The sequence below is a fragment of the Aethalodelphis obliquidens genome, unplaced genomic scaffold (assembly GCF_003676395.1).
Source record: "Aethalodelphis obliquidens isolate GAN/ISIS:26980383/991018 unplaced genomic scaffold, ASM367639v1 scaffold9, whole genome shotgun sequence".
NCBI classification, from domain to species: domain Eukaryota; kingdom Metazoa; phylum Chordata; class Mammalia; order Artiodactyla; family Delphinidae; genus Aethalodelphis; species Aethalodelphis obliquidens.
In genome coordinates, this window is record NW_020837953.1 from 14,086,479 (window position 1) to 14,110,385 (window position 23,907).

The window sequence follows — 23,907 nt, forward strand, 5'->3', positions numbered from 1 at the left end:
TTCTCCTGCATATTGCTCCCCTCCCTGCCCCAAATCACATTGTTACTTTACTATTAGGCAGGCTAGGGATACTCACTTCATCAACAGATTTAGAAGCATCTATTTTCTTGACTTTCCCCATTTCTTCATATAAGTCAATAATTGGCTTTGTTGACTGAAGATAGGTTTGAATTCTGCAACAGAAGCAAATATTGCGAAGTTCTAAGCATACTTCTCTCCCCTGTTTAGGACAGATCGGGGGACAATACAGAATAAAACCCAGTTGGCTCCCTCCCTTATCAGCTTTTTAGACAAGCCATTCTACATATTTAAGCATGACATTTTCTTTTTCTGGTCCAAAATGGGGCACGTGTTTAATCTGTTACTCAAGTTCCAAACTGAGACGTGGTGGCAATGTGTAAAAACTGCAAAGTACCTCTTTTCCAAGCTCTCTCTGTTGTCATCGCTTCTACCACTACTCTTTCCCCTCTCAAGACATCGTTCAATACAGATCTAAAAAGAGAAATATATAAAAAGTTATTTTTAAAAAGATATGAATTTGCCAGTCTTTTAAACCTGAAAAGAGAAGAAAGTTCGAAGAGATTACCAACAAAACCCTGCATTAAACCCAATGTGTTTAATTCATTAATCAACATGCAAAGTTGAAACATGTGGTTCAATTTATATAAACTAGGTTAAATAAGTACAGAGCATAATAAGAATTCATTCATGACTCAGTTTTTCCTGTGTATTTTTTTTCAAACCGCAATAAAGAGATGATCTCTATGTGTATGGTTCCATCTATTATTAACTTATTAGGTATGAATTACATGCGTCAAACTTTGTTCCATTTTTGCTTACTTTTTGATAATTCCATAAATATCCAAATATTTAAGAGTTAACATATTTGCATTTGAATAAAGCATCCCTTGTTAATCGTGAATAAACATTCCTTAGTTATAAAGCTGTGGTAACATTCTAAAATTAACTCTGAAGAATAAGTGAAAACATATTTTTGGGGGTTGGAAAAAGAGAGTTACATTTTAAAACAACTCAAAGGCTGCAGCAAGTCTCTCCACCACAGGCACATTTGCAATTCAACCTAAGAATAGTCAACTTCCTTCAAGGCAGTACTGCTGATTCTTATTCTTTCAGGCCGTTGGCATTAATTTAATAAAGTTTATATTACAGCTGTCATACAGAGTCAGGCCTTTTAATTAAATGATTCCGGGAAAAAAAAAAAAGATACCGAGAAATTCATTTAGTTATTCAAAAGTATGTCTGGGTATGTTATTAGAAGAACCAGAAAGAAATAGACTGCTTTCCTGCTTTTTTTCATTTCACTCTTAGAAGACAAATCAGGCTATCATACATGTTTCTTTGAAGTAGAAAGTTTTCCCAACTTCCCAGAAATGTGTGTTTCTTTTCCAGTAAACGACATCCTAAGGCAAGATACTCTCTGATAATAGTGCCTACTCAAGAAGTAACAATGCAGCTTCATTACCTAACATGGTATGAGTCAATTCTTAACGCAAAACACAAATTCTTGTTATTTTGAAAATAAAGCAAGTTTTAGGCCCACAATATTGCTGATGCCAAATAGCTTAAGACAGTGCTGTTCTGTGCATCCAACTTACCAATTCAAAAAATACTGCTGTCAATATAAAATGTAAATATAAGTGAAACAAATCACTTTCTTTTTCTCTAATAGTTGACCATCAGCTGTTTAAAGCCCATATAGGCAGATAAAGATTTTCATTACCTCATTATTACAGTCAAAAAACAAAACGAAAGATACATCAGCCTTCCCATCCATGGTCTTGTTCCAACCTTGAAGGTTGTCTTGATTTCTTGGAAACCCATCAATCAAGAATTTATTCTTCTGAGCATTGGCCGCCATCGTCTGATCCATTTCCTAATGAAAAAGGGAAGATTTAAGTTCAACACTACATTAATGCAATTTCTTAAGCAGAGTGGTAGCTATATGGGTGTGTTTTATTATTCTTCTTTAAATCATAAGCATGGAGGGTGCATAGGAAAAAAAAGACTTCAAGGAAATAACATGTTTGCCTCAAACTGGTAGAGTTATGGTTATGTATCCCCCATTTTATACACATACACACACAATTTTTTTCTGTAGTTTTAAAATTTTCTACAGTTAAGCATATATTATTTTCACGAAGTTATAAACAGCAAAAAGAGAAAAATAAGCATTAACCAGTATCTTTGCTCCAGTCAATAGAGACCCTTATCTTGCCTTCCCTTTCCTCATCCCAGGTCATTTTGCTATGGTAGGAAGTATGCTGCTTCTATAGGTACTCAGATTCTCTGCAATAATTCAAGTCCAACTGCAAAAAGCTTTGGATATATAAAGAGATTGCTAGCATTAATTATTAGTGTAGGAGTCAATACTCTTTTTTTTTTTTTAAACTGAAGCTAATTTAAACCTAAATGCCACTGGCCACACCAAAACACAGGTAGCAAAGGAAACAATACATTCAGAAAGACAGCAAGAATTGCACATTTCACCATCCTCTTCCAAAGTCTGAATTTAGGTAGAATGTGGAAATATGTGACTGGGAGATGCAGATCTCGAATCTCCAAATCCTTACCACTATCAATCACCATGAGCTAAGCACAGATGCATGCCTTCAACAAACTCCAGAGGAGCCTCTACTCTAAAGCAAACCGACATCCAGTTCCCTCAGTGCTCAAACTTTCCTGGTTCCTCAAGAAGAACAATGGCTGTCAGGACCCCTAATTCCTTTATCTGAGGGTTGGCTTTAACCCAGCATCTAGCTTCTCCAATATCCACAAAATTTCAGAATGCTTTTGGACTCCTGCTATAGCATTTCTATCACAATTATGGTAGTAGAAGATATCTGAAGGGGTACATCAATATTCTACTCACTCAACATACACTCATTCAAGGCCTACCATCAGGGAACATGAAGAGCAAGGTCATGGCCCCTGGAGGGCTCACGGTCCAGTGCGTAACAAATATGTGTAAGTAAACGTGCTAAGTTCTATACTGAGGTATGCAAGGATGCTGTGATAAAACGAAGAAGCAAGCACAAACTACCTGGGAAACTGCCAGGAAGAGCTTTACCAAAGAGGTGGCAGAGGAGCTGAATTCTGAATAATGAAATGGCAGGCAGACAGGGATCAAGGTACTCCAGATGGTGTCAACTGGATGTTAAAGGCTCAGAAATGAAGAAGCATAACAGCTTTGATGAATCTGAAATAAGCTGGTAGAGGTGAACCTTAGGATGCGTGTAGAGAGTGGAAGGAGAAATGACTAGAAAGTAGGTAGGGCCAAAATTAATGAAGAACTTGTTATACCACACTAAGGATTTGGTTTTTATTCTGCAAGCAATACAGGATCACTGAGAAATTTTAAGTAGTAGAAGAATATGCTCCCATCACCTTTAGAAAAAAAATCACTGACTGTACCATGAAGGATGGATTAGAAGGGGACAAAGATGGATTAAAGGCAAAAGACTAATGATAAGGCTCTAGTGATGGTCCAAATAAGAAAAAAAGAGGATCTTGGGACTTCCCTGGTGGTGCAGTGGTTAAGGATCCACCTGCCAATGCAGGGGACACGGGTTCGATCCCCAGTCCAGAAGATCTCACATACCGTGGAGCAACTAAGCCCATGCACCGCAACTACTGAGCCTGCGAGCCACAGCTACTGAAGCCTGCATGCCTAGAGCCCGTGCTCCACAACAAGGGCACGGGCTTGCAATGGGAAGCCCGCACACCACAACGAAGAGCAGCCCCTGCTCGCCGCAACTAGAGAAAGCCCGCACACAGCAACGAGGAGTCAACGCAGCCAAAATATAAATAAGTAAAAAATGAAAAATATATTTCAGTGATTGATCTCCCAACATAATGTCTGCATTCTTCCCAATATTATTTTTTTAAAAAAAGACAAAAAGAGGGTCTGAACTAAGATGATAGTACTAATAGAGGAGAAAAAAACTATCAATAAATAGAAGAGGATAAAGAGAAAGATAATTGAAAGGATCTTCTCACTGAGTGGATTTGGGAAATTGAGGAAGAGGTGGAAAATATAGGATGGCTCCCAGATTTCTGGCTTGGGCAGCTCGGTAGATGGTAGAACCATTAACCAGGATAGGAAATAAAGGGTGATCACATTTTAGATGATACAGTCAGACTCGGACATGTTGATCTTGAGATACCTGTGAGACATTCAGATGGATGCCTAATAGTTAGTTAGAAATATAGGTCTGGGGAATTCCCTGGCAGTCCAGTGGTTAGGACTCTGTGCTTTCACTGCTGGTGGTGCAGGTTCGATCCTTGGTCAGGGAACCAAGATCCTCCAAGAGGCGGAGTGCAGCCAAAAAAAAAAAAAGAAATATAGGTCTGGAGTTCAGAAAAAGAGATTTGTGCTAGAGTTATAGATAGATTCTGTGATCATTAGCACAGTGTAAACCTTGGACATGGCTAACAACATCCAGCAAGAAATGTATAAAATAAGAGGAGGACGAAGGATGAAACCCCAAGAAGCATCATGGTTTAAGAAACTTGCAGAAGAAGAGTTATCAAAGGAGATTTAAGAAACAGCAGTCACTGAAGGAGGAAGAGAATCAAGAGAAATGGTGTCACAGAGAACAAAGGAGGAACGAGTTTCAAAAAGACAGGAAGTTAAAGGCTACAAGGAAAATGACTGAAAATATCCCCTAGATTTGATAGAGATCACTGGTAACATCAGCAAGAATAGTTTCAATGAAGATGGAAATAGAGTCTTAGTGCAAAGAGCTGAAGAGTAGAAAATGAAAAAGTAAAAAATGTAGACTACTCTTTCACAATTAAGCATAAAAGTGGAGAAAGGGCATTAAATCCAGAGAACAAGGAGAGAGGATTTAGTTACTCTGAATGGAAGCATTCCAATCTCTGAAACAAGAGTTAAGAATGTGTGTGAATGAGCCACTCTTCAAGCTTCTCTGGTTCCAATCAGAAGCTCATGTATCTCTTTTCCATTGGGCTTCAACTATTTCTTGCTGTGCCCACTCTTCCATTTCTCCTTCACGTTTCTCGTATGTGAAAATATCTATTAATGACTATAATCTTGAGAATCTATAGTGGAGAGTTATCATGTAAATGCAAGGTATCTGTTTTTAGATGGGACCTATTTTAGTTTGATAGCTGTTAGTCTCAGCATTTCACACTGAAGATGGTGATGCATGCACCAGAAAAGGAAACATCAAGACTGAGAGAATGGCAGCAATGGGAGGGTCATGGGAGGGAGAGAGGGAGGGAAAGAAAGAGGGAGGGAAAGAAAGAGGGAGGGAAAGAAAGAGGGAGGGAGGGACAAAGTCTGGAAGAAAACGGAAATGGGAAAGGAGGAAAAAGAAATAGAAATGGAAGGAGGATGGACTGTCTGCACGCTGGGAAGGGTCAAGTGTACACATATGAATGTTCAGTTGTAGCTGATCCTAGACCAAGGTAGAGAATGTTTCCTACTGTCCAATTTCTTCCCAGGTGAAGTGGAATTTCCAGTTCTGCCATTCTCAAACACCATGACCACCCTCCACAATCAAGAAATTCAATACTCTGATTTTTTTCATTACTCAAAGGGAAGGCAGATTTAATTTCTCAGTTCCTTGGTGGTTTTAACTAGTTGGCATTCACACTCCTTACCCTCCTCAACAAACTGATGGTTATCTCAACTGGCACAATCTTTCCATCTTTAATGTACTTTTCAATGAGTTCACCATACTGTGAATCTGGGTTCTTCCTTTCATCACGAAGAAGCTCTCCTGCAGAAAGGTGTGTGTAGCCATATTTCTGAAAGAACAAACACATAGGAAAAAGATCAAAATACATTCAACCCAGGGTTAGGACTACTGTTTGTTTCCCTTCATGGTAACTTTTATATTCTAATTTTTCTATAATAAACAAGCTCTGCTTATATAATAAATAAATAATAAAGAAAAATTGAAGAGAGATTTCATACAATCCAGTTTGCTTAAAAAATATCCTTAATCTATGTAGCATATGGTAGCTATAATGTTCACAAATCATGCAATCAACCCGAAACTTATTTAACCATTCAAGGCATTAACAGCTCATCATATTCCTTCACAAACACAAAGTTTAAATGTTTTTAATAATGTTCAAAGAAATGTCTAACAAAAATCTATATAATTCAAGGCAAAACCCCCCAAAATCTTACCACAGTTGGCTGTACCCACCTTCTATAAGATTTTCCCTTCCTTAAACTCAACACATCTAAACTGAACTCATCAGCACTTACACAAACCCCATTCTTCTGTTTTGTTCCCTTTCTCAGTAAACAGTACAAGTCCTACCCCTCCATGAAATTAGCTTTCCTGACCACTCTGGAGAGTGGACACATAATCAAATAGTGTCTTAGAATATCACTGTCTCTCCATCTAAACCAGTATCTTCTTTACCACTCTCAAAAGTCCATTTCCCACCTCTCTAGTTGTGACTAGAGAGGTCTCATCTGTAAAATGGGAATATAGATACCTATTTTATAATTCAGTGGTGATGATTAAATGAGATAATGTATTTATATAAAATGCCTACCAAAGAGCCTGACAGGCAGCAGGAGATAAAAGCCATCAATTACCTCCTTGCCATCATGAAGATACTTATCTTAAATAACCTGGAAGCATTTTTATATTATATATACACACCATTTTTATATTATTACATACACGCGTGTGTGTGCATGTGTGCATATATATGTATTCACTTTAAAGGTTTTTCGGTTTTTTAAAAAATAAATTTATTTATTTATTTTTGGCTGTGTTGAGTCTTCATGGCTGTGCGCGGGCTTTCTCTAGTTGTGACGAGTGGGGGCTACTCTTTGTTGCAGTGTCTGGGCTTCTCACTGCAGTGGCTTCTCTCTGCTGCAGAGCACGGGCCCCAGAGCGCACAGGCTTAAGTAGTTGTGGCACGCAGGCTCAGTAGTTGTGGCTCATGGGCTCTAGAGCACAGGCTCAGCAGTTGCGGTGCATGGGCTTAGTTGCTCCGCAGCATGTGGGATCTTCCCGGATCAGGGCTCGAACTCGTGTCCCCTGCGTTGGCAGGCGGATTCTTGACCACTGTGCCACCAGGGAAGTCCGGCTTTAAAGGTTTTGACAGAGAGACCAATCAAAGGACTTAAGTGAGATAAAAGATATGAATACACTGTGAAAGGTCAGGAGTATAGTAGTATTACAATTGTGATAGTCATTATTAAGGATTTACAAATGATGTATTAGGTCAGGGTATAGGATAATAGTTGAACTAAGTCACATAAGATGCTATAGTGTTATTCTGCCATTTCCCCGTGGTTGGAATGAGAAAACAATACAGATCTAAGAGACAATTATGAATACTGAAAAGCTTCTTCCTCCATATGAACTAGCATGTTCCCTTTTATTAAATCAAAAGAACTATAAAATCTATTTTCATAATAATAATTTCCATAATAATAAAATAGATTATTTTTACTCTCAAATATCAGAATACTGAGATCTATATTCAATGTTCAATTACAGCAATCATCTAGTCCCAAATTTTTAAGATTCCCTAAATGGGTTTTTATCTCATTCATAGTAAGTGTACCATAAATATTTGATAACTTAAATTTTATCTTTAATTTCAATGTTAAGATTTGAGGCAGCCCACACTCCCACCCCTCCTTCCAGAATAGAATGTTTCAATTGCACATTTTACAAAACTTAACTCTCTCAATTACTGAGGCTACAGTGAGTTTTCTCTCTCTCTCTCTTTTTTTTTTTTAAGATTGCAGAAGCCATTCTTTACTCCTTTTCTATCTCTAAAAATTGCTGGCTAAACTTGTTCTTGTTTATTACTAAAGTGAGCCAACAATAAGGTAGTCAGCAAAGAAAAACAAACTAAATAGTTTATTTGCTGACTAAAATTGGATATAAAGTTTGAGGAGAATAAACAAAAACCATAGTATCACTCATGTCTCTCTTAGGCATACAATAGCTCCTTGCATGAAAAGAAATGATCAAAAGTGTATTTAGTTGTTGTAACAGGCTTTTAAAAACACTCCCATCATTTACAGAAAATGGAAATAAATACAAAAGTACTTAATTATTTAAATTGTTATTTTAAAATTATTTTCATACCACACCATTTTTAAATGCCTACTTTTATCACCAAGTATAAATTTTTGAAAGACGGGTATGGATATGGAAAAGACTTTATAAAAAACGAGATGTGACCTACTTTCCCATTTACTATGTACAATTTTCAGAAAGCATTTTGCAACGGCTGTCCACAAAATTTTACAGCAGCTTCATTTTCCACTGCTTACTCTGGCTCCTGCTTGGAAGTCTATGCTTGCTGGATGCTCTCATCTGGTCTAGAGATTATAGCATATGGTAATATTGAATAAATGCAGAGACAAACAGTGCTGAACAATGGCAAACGCTCAGTGAAACACCAACAATACAGATTGCTCTGTACAGATTGCCTTGGCTGTATGAACAACATATACATTTAGAAACCCAGCTAGTAATTTAGAAATTAGTACACACACTGTTTGTTTCCTGACATTGAAGAGCTCAAATCTGCAAGCTTACATTACATTACAATGGGTTTTGGCATATCACTTTTTAAAAAGAGGACTAGTTGTAAATTGTAGAAGTGTACAAATGATATGTTTTTTAAAAATTACACAGAAAACAACCTTATCTGCAAAGTCCAAGGAGATAAGGAATTTAAATAAATATAATCATGTCAAATCTATATATGTCTATTTCTCATCCACATTCCATTTTTTAAAATCCTCTATTTACTAGTTACATTTTTATACTATATTTTTCTTAGGATTTTGCTGAAGCTTTCCACTTACCACAGAGTTTCTACAACAAAAAAGCACCTATCACTTACACACTAGTTATTATGGTATTTAATTATAGCTAGACTTTAAAGAGCATGTTTTCAAAGCATTCTGCTGTCATTAAATAGTCACTGATGCCAATTTTGAGGAAAGCAAGAATGGATATTTCCCAGGCTTAACCCAAACTTTTTCACATTCTCTGAAATTTCCTAGCAATTAAAATCTAGTGGGTCACTAATTACAGTCTTAAGACCAACATTTAAACCACAGCAAATTATAAACACTATAAACTATAATAGCTACAATTACAAGCCACTATTCAGCTAAAAATAGTAGTTTTCTAGTGACAAATGTATAAATTCAATTCATTTAGAGTAAACGTCTAAATTTTTTTACTTTCATTTTCTCCTTTAAGAAGCTGAAAAACAACTCAATAACTTCTGTGAATTAGACACTAAGATTTGGAGGGAGGAGAAATGCACCATACTCTCAACAAGTACAGAACAGCACTCTGTTACTACAACTAAGCAAATGTTGACAATTTTACAGTATCAAATCTCAAATAATCTTGATAACTTCTCTCCCTTCTTAGCAATTCTCTTTCTTCCTTTCTAAATTTAGGTAATGTCGTTCTATGTGAATAAAAACAGCAACAAAAAGAATCAAAACAATAGCAAAAAAAAGAGTTCAAGGTACAAATGATGCGTAAATGGCAAGTCCTTGGGGGCAGAGGAGAACCACATGCCAGGCACCTCCTCCTGTGAGTATGGCAATTAGAAAGTGCCATTGGACTGCTACTGAGCCTTGAGCTACATAGAGGGAACACAGCAGAGATAGCAGAAACAAATATATTTTTAAAGCAACTGAATTAAAACTATTGGTCCTTTAAATAGCTGACACATCTATGAAGCATCTAAGACTAAGTTACTTTGCATTCCCTGTAAGATGAGTGAACCTTAAAAATCTAGTTCTGATTATGTACTGTGAACAAGGCACCTTCAGCATAACACCTGGAAATGCTATCCGGAGCCATCCAGACTCACCAGTTTGGCACTGTTGCAAACAATGTCTTTAGAGCTTACAGCATCCCAGCAACACTTCATGTAAGGCTATCATTTATTTCAAAAGGCATTTCCAACAGAACTTTTTCTGATTACTTTGAGATGTCTGATAAGCACTTTCCAGTAACATTACCTGCCAGTCTTGGAGAACTTACTTTTGACTCTAAGAACTGCTGTACAGTGCCCAGATGCTTAAAATTGGTGAACTGTTTAGGGTTCCTTCCAGTTTTACCCACAGAGGGTTAGAAAAAGGATTTTTCTTATAATCACCATTTTACAGAGGTTAGAAAGAAAGAAAGAAAGAAAGGGAGGGAGGGAAGGAAGGAGGAATGGGAGTGGATAGAGAGAGAGAAAGGGAAGGGGTAGGGAAAAGAGGAAGGAAGGAGGAAAGGAGGCATAGGAAGGAAAGAAGACAGTGGGAGAAAGGTTAAATATAATATCTGACTTAAATTGCTAGCTGATTTCCAATCTCATTTTTAGTCCGCCCTCATTGTATTTCCAAATGTGTACATCACGTTTGACCATGCCTATTTAATTACAAATCTACATATTAACTATAAACTATGAAAGTTATAAACCAAGCTAAATCTTTTCTTAGGCAAAATCTTTAGCAGACAGACTCCAAATTAACATGAAGCATATTTCTTTCTCTAATTAAAGAGTGATAGTTTAAAAGCTTATATCCTGCAAAGGAGAAAGGAGGAGGGATATAATCCATTCAACTGCAGACAATTACAGCACTATTTTATTTTCCTCAATGTTTTGCTCTTCACGTAAGAAAACCTTAATTCAGACAATACATGGAACTTATTTTAAATCCATAAATATTTATTAAGTCTCTATAAAGTGCCAGGCAATGTGCTAATTTGGGGAAATAAATAGGTTATATTCACAAAGGATGAAATAATGACTTACATATTTACAGTGACTTGAGCCCTACTATTAATTATCAATTTTTCATATTTGCATTAACTTTTCCTAAGGAATTCAGTCTTTACCAGCACTGTCTGCTTGGGGAAGAGGTGATTCTTCAGAGGCAATGACAAGAAGGTAGAACAATAAATAAAACTTAAAGAAAGGGTGATTTAGAAGCCATGAAATAGACTGTTTTCTCATTTGTGTAAGGCCTCAATATCCCTCTGACATTTTGCAGAAGACTTCTCAGAATATTGAGGATTTGGGCATCTGTTCTACATACCAAATGGACCCTATAGCAACTGTGAATTGGAATTTTCACACTCCAATTTCATTCCAGTTGGTCATTTCCAGTATTTTTACTTCTTTTAATTCATCTCAGCCATTCTGAATCAATCCACATTCCCTATAACAGAAAGGGATGGAAAATAGTCAAAGATGAAGATGAGGCCCAGAAGCCTCCAGGGATTCCAGGAGCTCAATAATTTGAAAATTTCCAACATTAATGGATAGGTACAGAGGTCTTGTTAATCTTAAGAAACACTCATCTCATCTTGTTAATTAAATAATCAGTTCTTTTTTTTTTTTTTTTTTTTGCGGTACGCGGGCCTCTCACTGTTGTGGCCTCTCCCGTTGCGGAGCACAGGCTCTGGACGCGCAGGCTCAGCGGCCACGGCTCACGGGCCCAGCCGCTCCGTGGCATGTGGGATCTTCCCGGACCGGGGCACGAACCCGTGTCCCCTGCATTGGCAGGCAGACTCTCAACCACTGCACCACCAGGGAAGCCCTAAATAATCAATTCGTATAGTCACTGCAGAGCCTACAAGCAACACACTCATATCACTACAACACAAACGCTGTTGCAGGTGGTCTAAGAGCCTAGAATTCACAGTTAATTCAATTCCTGTGAGAACACTCAGAGGATATACATCAAACCACTCAAATGAATCTCTAGCCTCTATTCACTTTATGAAAGAGAGGTTTCTTAAACACTAAGCAGTACAGTACCAACTGTACTTATTTTTTTAGAAAAAGGTAAGTAACATTAAAATGAGAATACCATTTACCCAGGGAATACCAAAAGAAAGTCACCCTAAGAAATATAACTACTTGGGAATACAATTTGTAAAGAGCCTCACTACAAAATAACCACAACATTTTAACAGCTTGGGTTCTCTTTAAGAACTAGAATTTATTTGGATTTACCAATCAACACTTGAGAAAAATGTGCAAAGGATACCAAACACTGAATTCAGTAATATATGCAAACATAAAATTTGAGCACTTGCAACATTATCAAACAAATGGAGAAATGCATTCAGAGAAACACAGAGGCTTCAGCAAGGATCAGAAGAACATAAGAACCGTGCATGAAGTCACATACTTAGAACACTGAACTAATAATGTGAGATAAGGGTTTTTTTGGTTTTTTTTTTTTTGGCGGTACACGGGCCTCTCACTGTTGTGGCCTCTCCCGTTGCGGAGCACAGGCTCCGGACGCGCAAGCTCAGCAGCCACGGCTCATGGGCCCAGCCGCTACGCGGCATGTGGGATTTTCCCAGACCAGGGCACAAACCCGTGTCCCCTGCATCGGCAGGCGGACTCTCAACCACTGCGCCACCAAGGAAGCCCAAGATAAGGTTTTATAACTAAACTCTTTCACAATCCAGTGTGACTCTAGGAAATTTATTTAACCTTTTTTAGACTTCAGTTTCTTCATTTGTAAAACAAATAATATCTATACTACCAGAAATCATATCTATACTACATTACACTATCAGCCACAGCCAAATATCATTATTAGCTGTTAAAACTAGGAGTGTGAAGAACATACTCCTAAAAACACGGTCTACGCTACTAGATTCAAGACCTACTATGAGAGCACTCAGACGGGTCAGGGAGGAGTTAGACTAACTCATATAGGCTATTCCTGGAGCAAAGTCCAAGATAATCAGTGGCTAAACTACTAATTACATAGCAATAAAGGAGTGAAGTCAAAGAATAACTATAGAACAAGGAAAATATGATACATGAAAATGCAATTCACTATGAAAATACCCTCAAACACACAGGCTCCAAAAACTGGCATCACAGATGTATTTGAGTACATTAAAAATCTTACGAGAACAAGAATGCTTACTATCTTCTTATAAACAAACAGATCAATAGCCTTCCAACCAATTAGCAATGGCTAATTAGAAAATATACATTTTAAAAGATCCTATTCGAGTCAATTGTACCTCAATTTAAAAAATCCTATACAAAACAGTACTAAAAACTTAAATTTAGGGATAAATCTAAAACTAGTATATAAGAATTATAAGAAGAAACTAGAAACACTTAAAATCAGTATCATAAAAAGAAGGCATTCTATGTTCCGGGATAGAAACATTCGATACTGTAAATATTTAAATTTTCCACAAATTAATCTATAAATTGATGGCATCCGCAATCAAACTTCACCTGGGATTATTTATTTTTTAATGAAACTTGATGAGTTGATTCTCAAGTTTATCAGGAAGGGTAAATGTGAGAGAATGACCAAATTCGAAAATAATATTAACAACTACAAATGGGAACATGTCCTACCAGGTGGCATAAAATATTATAAAGCTACAGTAATTAAAACAGCATGATACTGGTATAAAAATAGACAAACGGAAAAATGAAATTCAACAGAGTCCATAAACAGACCCAGGTATAAATGGGAATTCAATAAGTGACAGAGTCATCATCTAAAAATCAATGGGGAAAAGATGAACTATTTAATAAATGATACTATGCAACTGGCTACCCATCTGAAAAAAAAATTAGACTCTTGCATCATATCATATGCAAAACTAAATTCCAGGTAAATTAGAGTTCTAAAACAATACAATATAAGCAAAAAACAAAACAACCCTAGGATAGTACCAGGGGAAGATAATCTTGAGATAGAGAAAGACACTCCAAAACAAGAACCAAAACAGCTAAGATTTATGTTTGACCACGTGAACAATAAAAACTTACCACAGATATAACCAAATGACAAGCAATAGCTTGGGAGAAAATATTTTCACCATACAAAGGTGATAGGGTAATATACGTTGTATACAAAGATATCCTACTAACAAAGAAAATAGCTCATTACAAAAATGGGCAAAGAAAAAACAATTCAGAGAAAACAACAGATGCTCAACCTTACTGGTAATCATGAAAATGCAAATTAAAGCAATGTGATTTCATTTTTCACCCATCAGATTGGTTAAAATAAAGACATATCTGGCTATGGCAAGGGTGGGGGTGGGGAAGAACCAGCATCCTGACAGTTCGTGGGAGTGTAAACTGGTTCAGCCTTTTTGAGGGCAATTTGGCAGAGTCTAACAAAATTTAAGTTTGCATACCCTTTGGCTCAGTAATTCCATTTCTAGGAGCTGTGCTACTGAAATAGTTGCACATGTGCACAAAGACATATGTAATGAATGTTTATGTCAGCATCATCTGTAAACAGAAAATCTAAATGTCCACAAATATATGAATAGTTAAATAGATTATTGTATATATTATGAATGGAGTTGAGCTATCTGCATGTTCTGATATGGAAAGCTATCCAAGATACACTGTTAAGCAAAAAAATAACAATAGACAACGTTTGTGTGCATGCATTTTTATCTGTGTATAAATACATCAAAAGAGGACCAGAAAGCCACACACAAAAACGTTGGTAGGTGATTACCTAAGGAGAGTAGGCTGGGACTTCCCTGGCGGCGCAGTGGTTACGAATCCGCCTGCCAATGCAGGGGACACGGGTTCCATCCCTGGTCCGGGAAGATCCCACATGCAGCAGAGCAACTAAGCCTGTGCGCCACTACAGAGCTTGTGCTGTAGAGCTCGCGGTCTACAACTACTGAGCCTGTGTGCCACAACTCCTGAAACCCGTGCACCTAGAGCCCATGCTCCACAACAAGAGAAGCCACTGCAATGAGAAGCCTGCGCACCGCAACGAAGAGTAGCTCCTGCTCACCGCAACTAGAGAAAGCCCGTGCGCAGCAATGAAGACCCAAAGCAACCAAAAAAAAAAAAAGAGTAGGCTAAGGTTAAGGAGAACTTTCACCTTACGTACTTCTGAATTGTTTCAATCTCAATGTACATGTATATAAACTTACTAAATTTTTAATTTAAAAAAAGCATATATTCTATCCACACATCTCTAAATGGCAAATATCACAAAGACTGGGTTTTTTAAAATTTTAATTTAATTTATTTATTTTTTATACAGCATCACAAAGTAAGATTGTTGATTTAAGTGTTTTATTAATATCAAATCCTAAGAGAACAGCAAAATGAACTGCCTCACATTAGGAATAAAAATCCCTACATAAAAAACATTGTCTAAGGGCTTCCCTGATGGCGCAGTGGTTAAGAAGCTGCCTGCCAATGCAGGGGACACGGGTTCGAGCCCTGGTCCAGGAAGATCCCACATGCCGCGGAGCAACTAAGCCCGTGTGCCACAACTATGGAGCCTGCGCTCTAGAGCCCGTGAGCCACAACTACTGAGCCTGCGATCCACAACTACTGAAGCCTGCGTGCCTAGAACCCGTGCTCTGCAACAAGAGAAGCCACCGCAATGAGAAGCCTGCACACCACAACAAAGAGTAGCCCCCACTCACTGCAACTAGAGAAAGCCTGTGCACAGCAACGAAGACCCAACACAGCCATAAATAAATAAATAAATAAAAGAATATACTCCATCAATAATGTGTGTAATGGAATGCTGTAAAAAAAAAACATTATCTAAGTTCAAGAAAAAAGAAAAACAGTACCTGTACAATCACAAACTTATTTAAAATTTAAAACTAAATCACTGTAGAGAATAGCAGCAAAAATCAAGTCAAATGTTTAGATAAAAATTTCTCTGGAAAGTGATCCATTCCTTAAACAAAGGAGAAACAAAAGTATAATATAGCAACACTGAAACACACTGCATGGGCATGAAGTCAAGAGTTATAGAAAGAGACAGAAAGCAGTCCAGTTTTATAGCCTAAAAACAGATGGAAATTTAGAGACATACTCAGTTGAGAGGATCCAAAAGGCACAGCAGCAAAAGTTTAAAAGGAAACAGATTTCAGTGAAGCCTTACTCTAGACACTAGAGTTCAAAATTATAAGCAAGATGTTCTGGAAATGACACCTCCATGACAGACAATGTACCCACACTACTTCTAGTCTCCAGAATGACCCCTTGGAGCACTTTCAGAACTTTATTGTGCCAACCACTCTCAACTGACTTTTTTTTAAAAAGAGAAAATTAATCTAGCTTAGACAACAAAGAATCATCTTCATTTTTAGTCCATCAACCTGTGCTAATAGGACAAAGTGTGAGGAAAATCAATATTTGGCTTTAAAAAATAGTATATGTTTCCAAACTTTTTTGGTGTAAAATTTACCTTCATGATTACATTTTTCTCAATCTAAAATTAAAGTCAGTCTAAGAATATACATTTTTGATGGTATAGCTGCTATATCCTAGCCCAGCCTGGGATTCAATGTTGACCATAGACAACTGTACCCATTTATATAATGTAGAACAGGATATAAGGGATTACTGGTTCTTGATTAGAATCTAACTTCTTCACACAAAGGAAATGTCCTAAAAAGTGGTAAGCTTATGGGAAATATTTATGGAAAGCTTTCTTTCCTGCCACGACTACACAACAGGAAGAATGCTGAAAACCATTTTGCAAAATGGACAACCTCTCCCACCTCTCTAGCCTGACTTAACTTGGACCCAATTATGCCCTGGAATCAGTCAAGGAAGTATCAAGAATCTGTTGCTTCCACTCTTCTTTTCCATCTACCACTATCTCCTCTCTCTTCCACCCTCAACTCTCAGTCCCAGGCACTATACACTTACCAGTTATACCTCTTTTACAGTTCTGGCCTCACTTTATCAATCTTTTAATCTCTGCACCACAGGCAATAGAAAGCATACTGTATGTTCTAAAGTGCAAGATATGAGACCTCATCAAAATTTAAAACTTCTGTGCTTCCAAGGACACTACCAAGAAAATGAAAAGACAAGACACAAGATGGGAGAAAATATTTACAAATCATGTTTCTGGATAAGGGACTTGTACCAAAAATATATTTTTAAAACTTTACAACTTAGCAATAAAAAGATAAATAACCCAATTTTAAAAATTGCAAAAGACAATTTTTTTAATGCAATATTCTGGGGGGGAAAAAAAAGGACAAAGGATTCAAACAGACATTTCTCCAAAGAAGATATTCAGATGGCCAGTATGGGAAAGTTCCTCATTAGTCATCAGGGAAATGCAAATCAAAACCATAATGAGATGCCAGTGCACCCTTCAGGATGGTTATTTAAAAAAAAAAAAGGACATGTGAGACAAGAAAGATGCTCACAGCATTAGTCATTAAGGAAACGCAAATCAAAACCACAATGCGATACCACTGCACACCTAGTAGGGTGGTTATAATCAAACAAACAAACATAAAATGATAAGTGTTGGTGAGGATAAAGAAACCACATATCACGGGCAGAAATGTAAAATGGTACAGCTGCTGTGGAAAACAGTTTGGCAGCTCCTCAACAAGTCAGAATTATTATATGATCCAGCAATCTCACCCCCAGCTCTATACCCAAAAGACTCAAACAGATCCTTGTATGCCAGTGTTCATTGCAGCATTACTCACAATAGCGGAAAGGTGGAAGCAGCCCTTATCCAACAACAGGTGAATGGATAAACAAAATGTAATAAATACATACAATGAAACATTATTCAGCCATAAAAAGGAATGAAGTTCTGATACATGCTAACATGGATGAACCCTGAAAACATTATGCTAAGTGAAATAAGCCATTAAAAAAAAAGGACAAATGTATGATTCCACTTACATGAAGTACCTAAAATAGGCAATTCAGAGGCAAAAAGTAGATTAGAGGTTACTAAGAGCTGGGGGAAGGGAAGAATGGGAAATTATTGCCTAATAGAGTTTTTGTTTGGGGTGATGAAAACGTTTTAGAAATCGTGGTGATGGTTGCACAACACTGTAAATGCAATTAATGCCACTGAACTGTACACTTAAAGTGGTTAAAATGGTAAATTTCATGATATATTTTACCAAAATTAAAAAAATTAATAACGTAATATACCAAAAACACTGAATTCTATGCTTTTTAAATTTTATTTCTTTTTAATAATTTTATTTATTAATTTTTGGCTGTGTTGGGTCTTCATTGTTGAGTGCGGGCTTCCTGTAGTGTGGCAAGTGGGGGCTACTCTTCATTGCAGTGCATGGGCTTCTCACGCACTGGTGGCTTCTCCTGTTGCGGAGCATGGGCTCTAGGCACGTGGGCTTCAGTAGTTGTGGCACACGGGTTTCAGTAGTTGTGGCTCACGGGCTTCGGTAGTTGTGGCTCACGGGCTCTAGAGCTCGGGCTCAGTAGCTGTGGTGCACAGGCTTAGTTGCTCTGCAGCATGTAGGATCTTCCGAGATCAGGGCTTGAGCCCGTGTCCCCTGCATTGGCAGGCAGATTCCTAACCACTGTGCCACCAGCGAAGTCCTGAATTCTACACTTTAAATGGATGAGTTGTATGGTATATAAATTATATCTCCAAGTATTTTTAAAAAAACACAGAATACAACTTCTGAAAAGTCAGAAACAAAATTTCCAAAACAAGGAATCAATTAATTAAATATGTAATCTACAGAGTACAATATCATATAGATTATGTAGTAAAAGTACATTAATTAACATGGTGATATGTTTGTGATATTATAAGTAAAAATCAGGTTTCCAGAGTATGAGCCTACTAAAAAAAAAAAAAAATCTCTGGAAAAATATGTCCCAAAATATTGATTAATGGTGGTTTTCTCTGGATGGTAAGATTACTGGTAATTTTTACACCCTTCTTTTTACTCATCTGTATTTTCTAATTTTTCTATAATGTATGTGTACTACTTATATAATTAAAAAGTAACCAAAAGTGGGACCTCCCTGGTGGTGCAGTGGTTAAGACTCTGCACTCCCAATGCAGGGGCCCAGGTTTAATCCCTGGTCAGGGAACTGGATCCTACATGCATGTCGCAACCAAGAGTTCACATGCCACAACTAAGGAGCCCATGCAGGGGGCCCAGGTTCAATCCCTGGTCAGGGAACTGGATCCTACATGCATGTCGCAACCAAGAGTTCACACGCCGCAACTAAGGAGCCCATGAGCTGCACTAAGACCCGGTGCAACCAAATAAATTAAATAAATATTTTTTTTTAAAAGTAACCAAAAGTAAAAGTATGCATATTTTTAATAACAGGACAGTTAAGGTACATATTCAGGCTTAACTTATGAAACTTATCCAATCATTAGGTCATTAGCTCCATCTGGCAACTAGTAACCTATTTTGAATATAAAGAGCATGTATACTATAAACTTTTCCTTAAATCCACTTGCCCTTTCTATGATTTTAAAATCTAAGTTAACTCCAAACATTTTCTCTAAGTAGAAAGACCTTTCATGTTTGATAGACTCTAAAATACCATCCTGGGTTTTTAAAAATCTGTAAACTGATTAGTGTGGGTAATCATTTCCTTATGCTGTAGTAAACAATGGGAATACAATGCTCCCCAAAACTACTTTAATCTAAATTACTCTTTGATCTCTTCACTGTAGATCTTTTCTAAAATAATGCTAGCCTTTACAAATTTACTGAGTGCCATGTACTGTGCTGAACACTGTAGAAGCATTATGCTGTTTCATCTTTATAACAATCTAGTGAAATTGTCATTATTATCATCAGTTTACAAATGAAGATAACAGAATCAGAAAAGTTAAGCAACATAGCCACAGGTGTTAGACTGAGATGTGAACCAGCAACTGACTTCAAAGTCTACATTGTTTCTACTACTATGCTATATTGTAAGAAAGTTGGCTCCAATGTCCCATTTCTTAAATATTTTTAATTAAAAAAAATTCACACACAATTGTTCTACTTCAAAAAACTACTCCTTTTCCTGCCTTTACACATTCTTTGTTATCACTCTGAAGTTCTATGTAAACATGAAATACAGTGGGAATTTATTAAATACAATTCCTTGGTGCTCCCATTCATACAGCATAGAATGGCAAAGAAGATACACATATTCATAATGATTGGATAACATGCCTCTTGAATGCGACTACACAGGATTACAACACTATCTAACAATGAAGCCTCAGTATACAGAACTGTTGTAGGGCTGGCAAGACCACCTATTTCCATACCTCTCATTTTATGAAAGGGGAAACTGAGATAAGCTGACTTGCTAGTTAGCAGACAGGAAACTGGCAATCAGGTCTCCTGACTCTCAGTGACGATTATTCCACAGTGGGCCTCTGAGGTAATTCCTAGGTGACAGACATGGAAATACAGAGTCTTGCCATCAAGCTACTATGGCCTTCGCATGACAGAATCTGCTGGTGGAAATTAAAAAGGAGACTCCAAGTTCATGGACTTTATCATTTTGTTGTATCCTAGCATGGAGAGAGGATCAGGAACTTTATCCACACACAGAGCCAGGCATATCTGACCCACCATTCAGCCAGATTCTGACCATCCTTCGTTTGCTTCGTTCTTGCCTTTCTCCACTTGTGACACCATTTCCATTTCCACTTGCCTCACCCAACAATCATTAAATAAGTAGCAAATAAAAATTTCCAGTTTAAAAACCTAAATTAACCATCAAGTCAATTCCCAATTACATAATATCAATAAAACATCTTCTGGACTGTCTCTTTACTCCCAGTAGACACCAAGAGAACAGAAATTCATGTTATTATCTACCTAATTATACTTAAAGTCTTATACGTTAAACACATAGAACTTTTCAGTGGCAAACATCAATGACTAATACATCATGGAAATTCCAAACACAAAGTGAGCAAAGAAGCAGTCTTTTGTAGAGCCCCAAACTAAGCATATTCAATTGATTGTTGGTATAGAATATACCCTAATGATAAATGGAACCAACTTACCGGTCTTCTGGAGATAACTGATGGAAACCAAGCATGGAACATGTGGTTTTTTTGGGATCCAGTTCCTCAAAGTTAAAGTTTCTAAGAATGGTAGGTAATAACTGGGGCTTCTTCCTTTACCAAAGTGCTGTTTGGTTAGCTTTGTTCACCAGCAGCAGGAAACTGTCAGCAAACAGTATGTTCAGTCACACCTGTTCTCTATTAAGTGCTAAATGCTCTTATCACATGTTCAGTCTATAAAAATGTCCTTAATTTAACTGAAATGTTAGAATAAATACATTCTCATATGCCAACTGGGCTAAAGGTACTAGCTTTAAGGTTAGCAAGAGTCAGTGTGATCAAGCTAACATGACACAAAGAGTAAGATGGTTATCCTGTCTCCACCTTTTCTCTCTTATCTAGTCTGAAAGTCCCACTACTAGAGTGGTTTCTCTGAAATGCTCTCAATTTCAATTCAGAAGAATAACCATTAAAATACTGTACTCCTATGTGACTTTCGGAGGTCTCACGTGACTACAGTCCTCTCCTATTAGCATCTTAACTAGGATGTGGTGTTTAATCGATTACCATCACTAAAACTTTAATCCAAAGGATGTAAATCAAGTAGATTTCAATGGGAGTAATGATAAGGGGAAGAACTGACATTGAAGAGGTGTTCTGAGCTAGGGCAGACTTAGGTAGAGGTGTCTAATTTTGATGGGGGTAGAAAATATACATTCATTCAGAGAAACTCCTCCCAGGACTTCCCTGGTGGTGCAGTGGTTAAGAATTCCCCTGCCAATGCAGGGGACACGGGTTCGAGCCCTGGTCCGGTAAGATCCCACATGCCACGGAGCAACTAAGCCCGTGTGCCACAACTACTGAGCCTGCACTCTAGAGCCTGCGAGCCACAACTACTGAGCCTGTGTGCCACAACTACTGAAGCCTGTGAGCCTAGAGCCCGTGCTCCGCAACAAGAGAAACCACCGAAATGAGAAGCCCACATACCACAATGAAGAGCAGCTCCTGCTTGCCGCAACTGGAGAAAGCCTTCGTGCCGAAGACCCAACAGAGCCATAAATAAATAAATAAATAAAACTTACTAAAAAAAAGAGAGGAACCCCTCCCAGCACAGCACACTCATGTAGTTGGATACATATATATAATCTCTAATATTTGTATATTTATTAATATATAATTTTTTTATTATTATTTTTTAATGTACGACTGAGCTGGCCAAAAATTAAAGGAGTAACTCAAATTCAGATAAATCACGAAAGCACAAATCCAGAAGAGCGAGAGAGTGCTGGAGCTATGGCTGCCCTGGGGACTTTCCCCATCCCCAAATCACAGGTGGCTAGAGCCCAGGATTTAATCAGCCACAGAGAGGGGAAAGGAGACAAAGACTGAGACCTAAATAGGACTGGAGGTCAGATCAATGAGCTCCACATAAAGTCAGGACCTCTCAAGGATGATACCCTAGGTGCTTGAACTAGGAAAAAAGAACCTACCATGTAAAGAGTACAGCAAAATTTCCTAACCACAAGCCCATACTGATTAAAGAACCTTCTGAAGGATATACTTCAAGAAAGAAAATGATCTCAGAAGGAAGATCTGAGGTGCAAAAATAAATGGTTAGTAAAGAAAATGGTATGTATGTAAGTTATTCTAAACAAACATTTGTTATAAAACATTAACAGGTCATTTGCGGGGATTAAAAAAAAAGTCAATATAGAATTAAAATCCTAAAAAAAAGAATAGGACAGAAAATAGAGTTGTGTCCTAAGGTATTTGTATTGTTTGGGGGAGAGTAAAAATATTAATATTAGACTTAAGTTAAATAATATGTGTGCTTAAAATTTCTAGGGTAACCACTAAAAACAGATTGTACAGCTTCCAAAGTACAAAGGAATAAATCAGGAAGGAAAAAATTCTTAAGCAAATCAAAAGGGCAGGCAAAACTCACACAGAAAAAGTACGATGATGATGATAATAATAAAAATAATAGTTAACATTTATATAGGAATTATCACATGCCAGGCACTGCTCTAAGTACTTTACATACATTAGCTCATTTAGTCCTCACAACACCCCTCTGAGTTAGATACTATATATTATTGTTCCCATTTTACAGATGAGGAAATTGAGGCATAGAGAAACTAAACCTTTGCTAAGATCTCACACATAGTAGGTGTTACGATAAGATTCAAACCCAGACAGTCTAACTCCGGAGTCTGAACTCTACATACTGCCTAGTAGACAATACACTGGTATGACACTTTGACATTTGTTCATATCCTTGCAAATCAATTTTTCTTCAGTCTACTGACTAAGAATGACCGCCGAAGTGTAGCTACTGACGCTGCTCAAGATATTTCTTTCATTGACTATTTATAGATAAGCACAGAATAGGCAAGGAGAGAGATGCTAACATATATGAAGTGGCAAACACAAAGTAGGCACTGTGCCAGACATTTTATTACATGGATTCTCTTGGCTAATCCTCATAATCACCCTGTAAAGTAGATTAATATCCCCAATTTTCAGGGGAGAAAACCAAAGAGCCAAAAATTTAAATAACTCACTAAATGGCAGAAATCCAGGTATGACTGGCTTCAAAATCTACTTACCAAATGTTTATTCAGCATCAATTTATGCCAGACATTGTACTAGACACTGAAGATATAAGAGTAAATTTAGAAATCTAAGGTTCTCATCCTTATGGAGCTTATGGTGTAATGAGGGAGACAATCCAATAACCATGAAATTAAACGTGAACTACAAACATAAATGTTATAAAGGACAACAGAATTAAAAACTGAAAGGACAAAAGAATAACAAACTGACAGATGTTTTGAAGTGCTTTGAGATCACATAATAGAGAAATCTGACCTAGTCTAAAAATGTGAGGGCCAGTTTCACTGAGGAAATCATTTTTAGCTCATGGTTCCCAAACTGAATGCCAAAGTACCCTGGAGCACTGCAGCGAATTCACAAGAGTGCCCTAGGTTTACATTTTTAAGGGAAACAGAGCAACACTGTTAGATACCATGTGAACTATCAGCTATTAGATACCATGTGAACTATCAGCTCAGGGTAGTTCACAA

The 23,907-nt window shown here is 37.3% G+C and overlaps 1 protein-coding gene and 1 long non-coding RNA gene across 2 annotated transcripts in view; one reads left to right on the forward strand and one right to left on the reverse strand.

Annotated features, from left to right (window-relative positions):
• CMPK1 (cytidine/uridine monophosphate kinase 1) overlaps positions 1–23,907 on the reverse strand; it is a 33,455-nt gene that overhangs the window by 2,033 nt on the left and 7,515 nt on the right. Inside the window, exons 2-5 of the mRNA XM_027108615.1 lie at positions 5,647–5,793; positions 1,742–1,894; positions 416–492; positions 77–173 (exon numbers count right to left, since the gene is read on the reverse strand). Of these exons, the coding sequence (XP_026964416.1) occupies positions 77–173; positions 416–492; positions 1,742–1,894; positions 5,647–5,793 (474 nt within the window). The remainder of the gene's footprint in view (positions 1–76; positions 174–415; positions 493–1,741; positions 1,895–5,646; positions 5,794–23,907) is intronic.
• On the forward strand, positions 18,808–19,078 carry LOC113621606 (uncharacterized). Its single transcript, XR_003433235.1, has 2 exons — positions 18,808–18,858; positions 18,951–19,078. It is a non-coding gene; the product is annotated as an uncharacterized LOC113621606 (long non-coding RNA).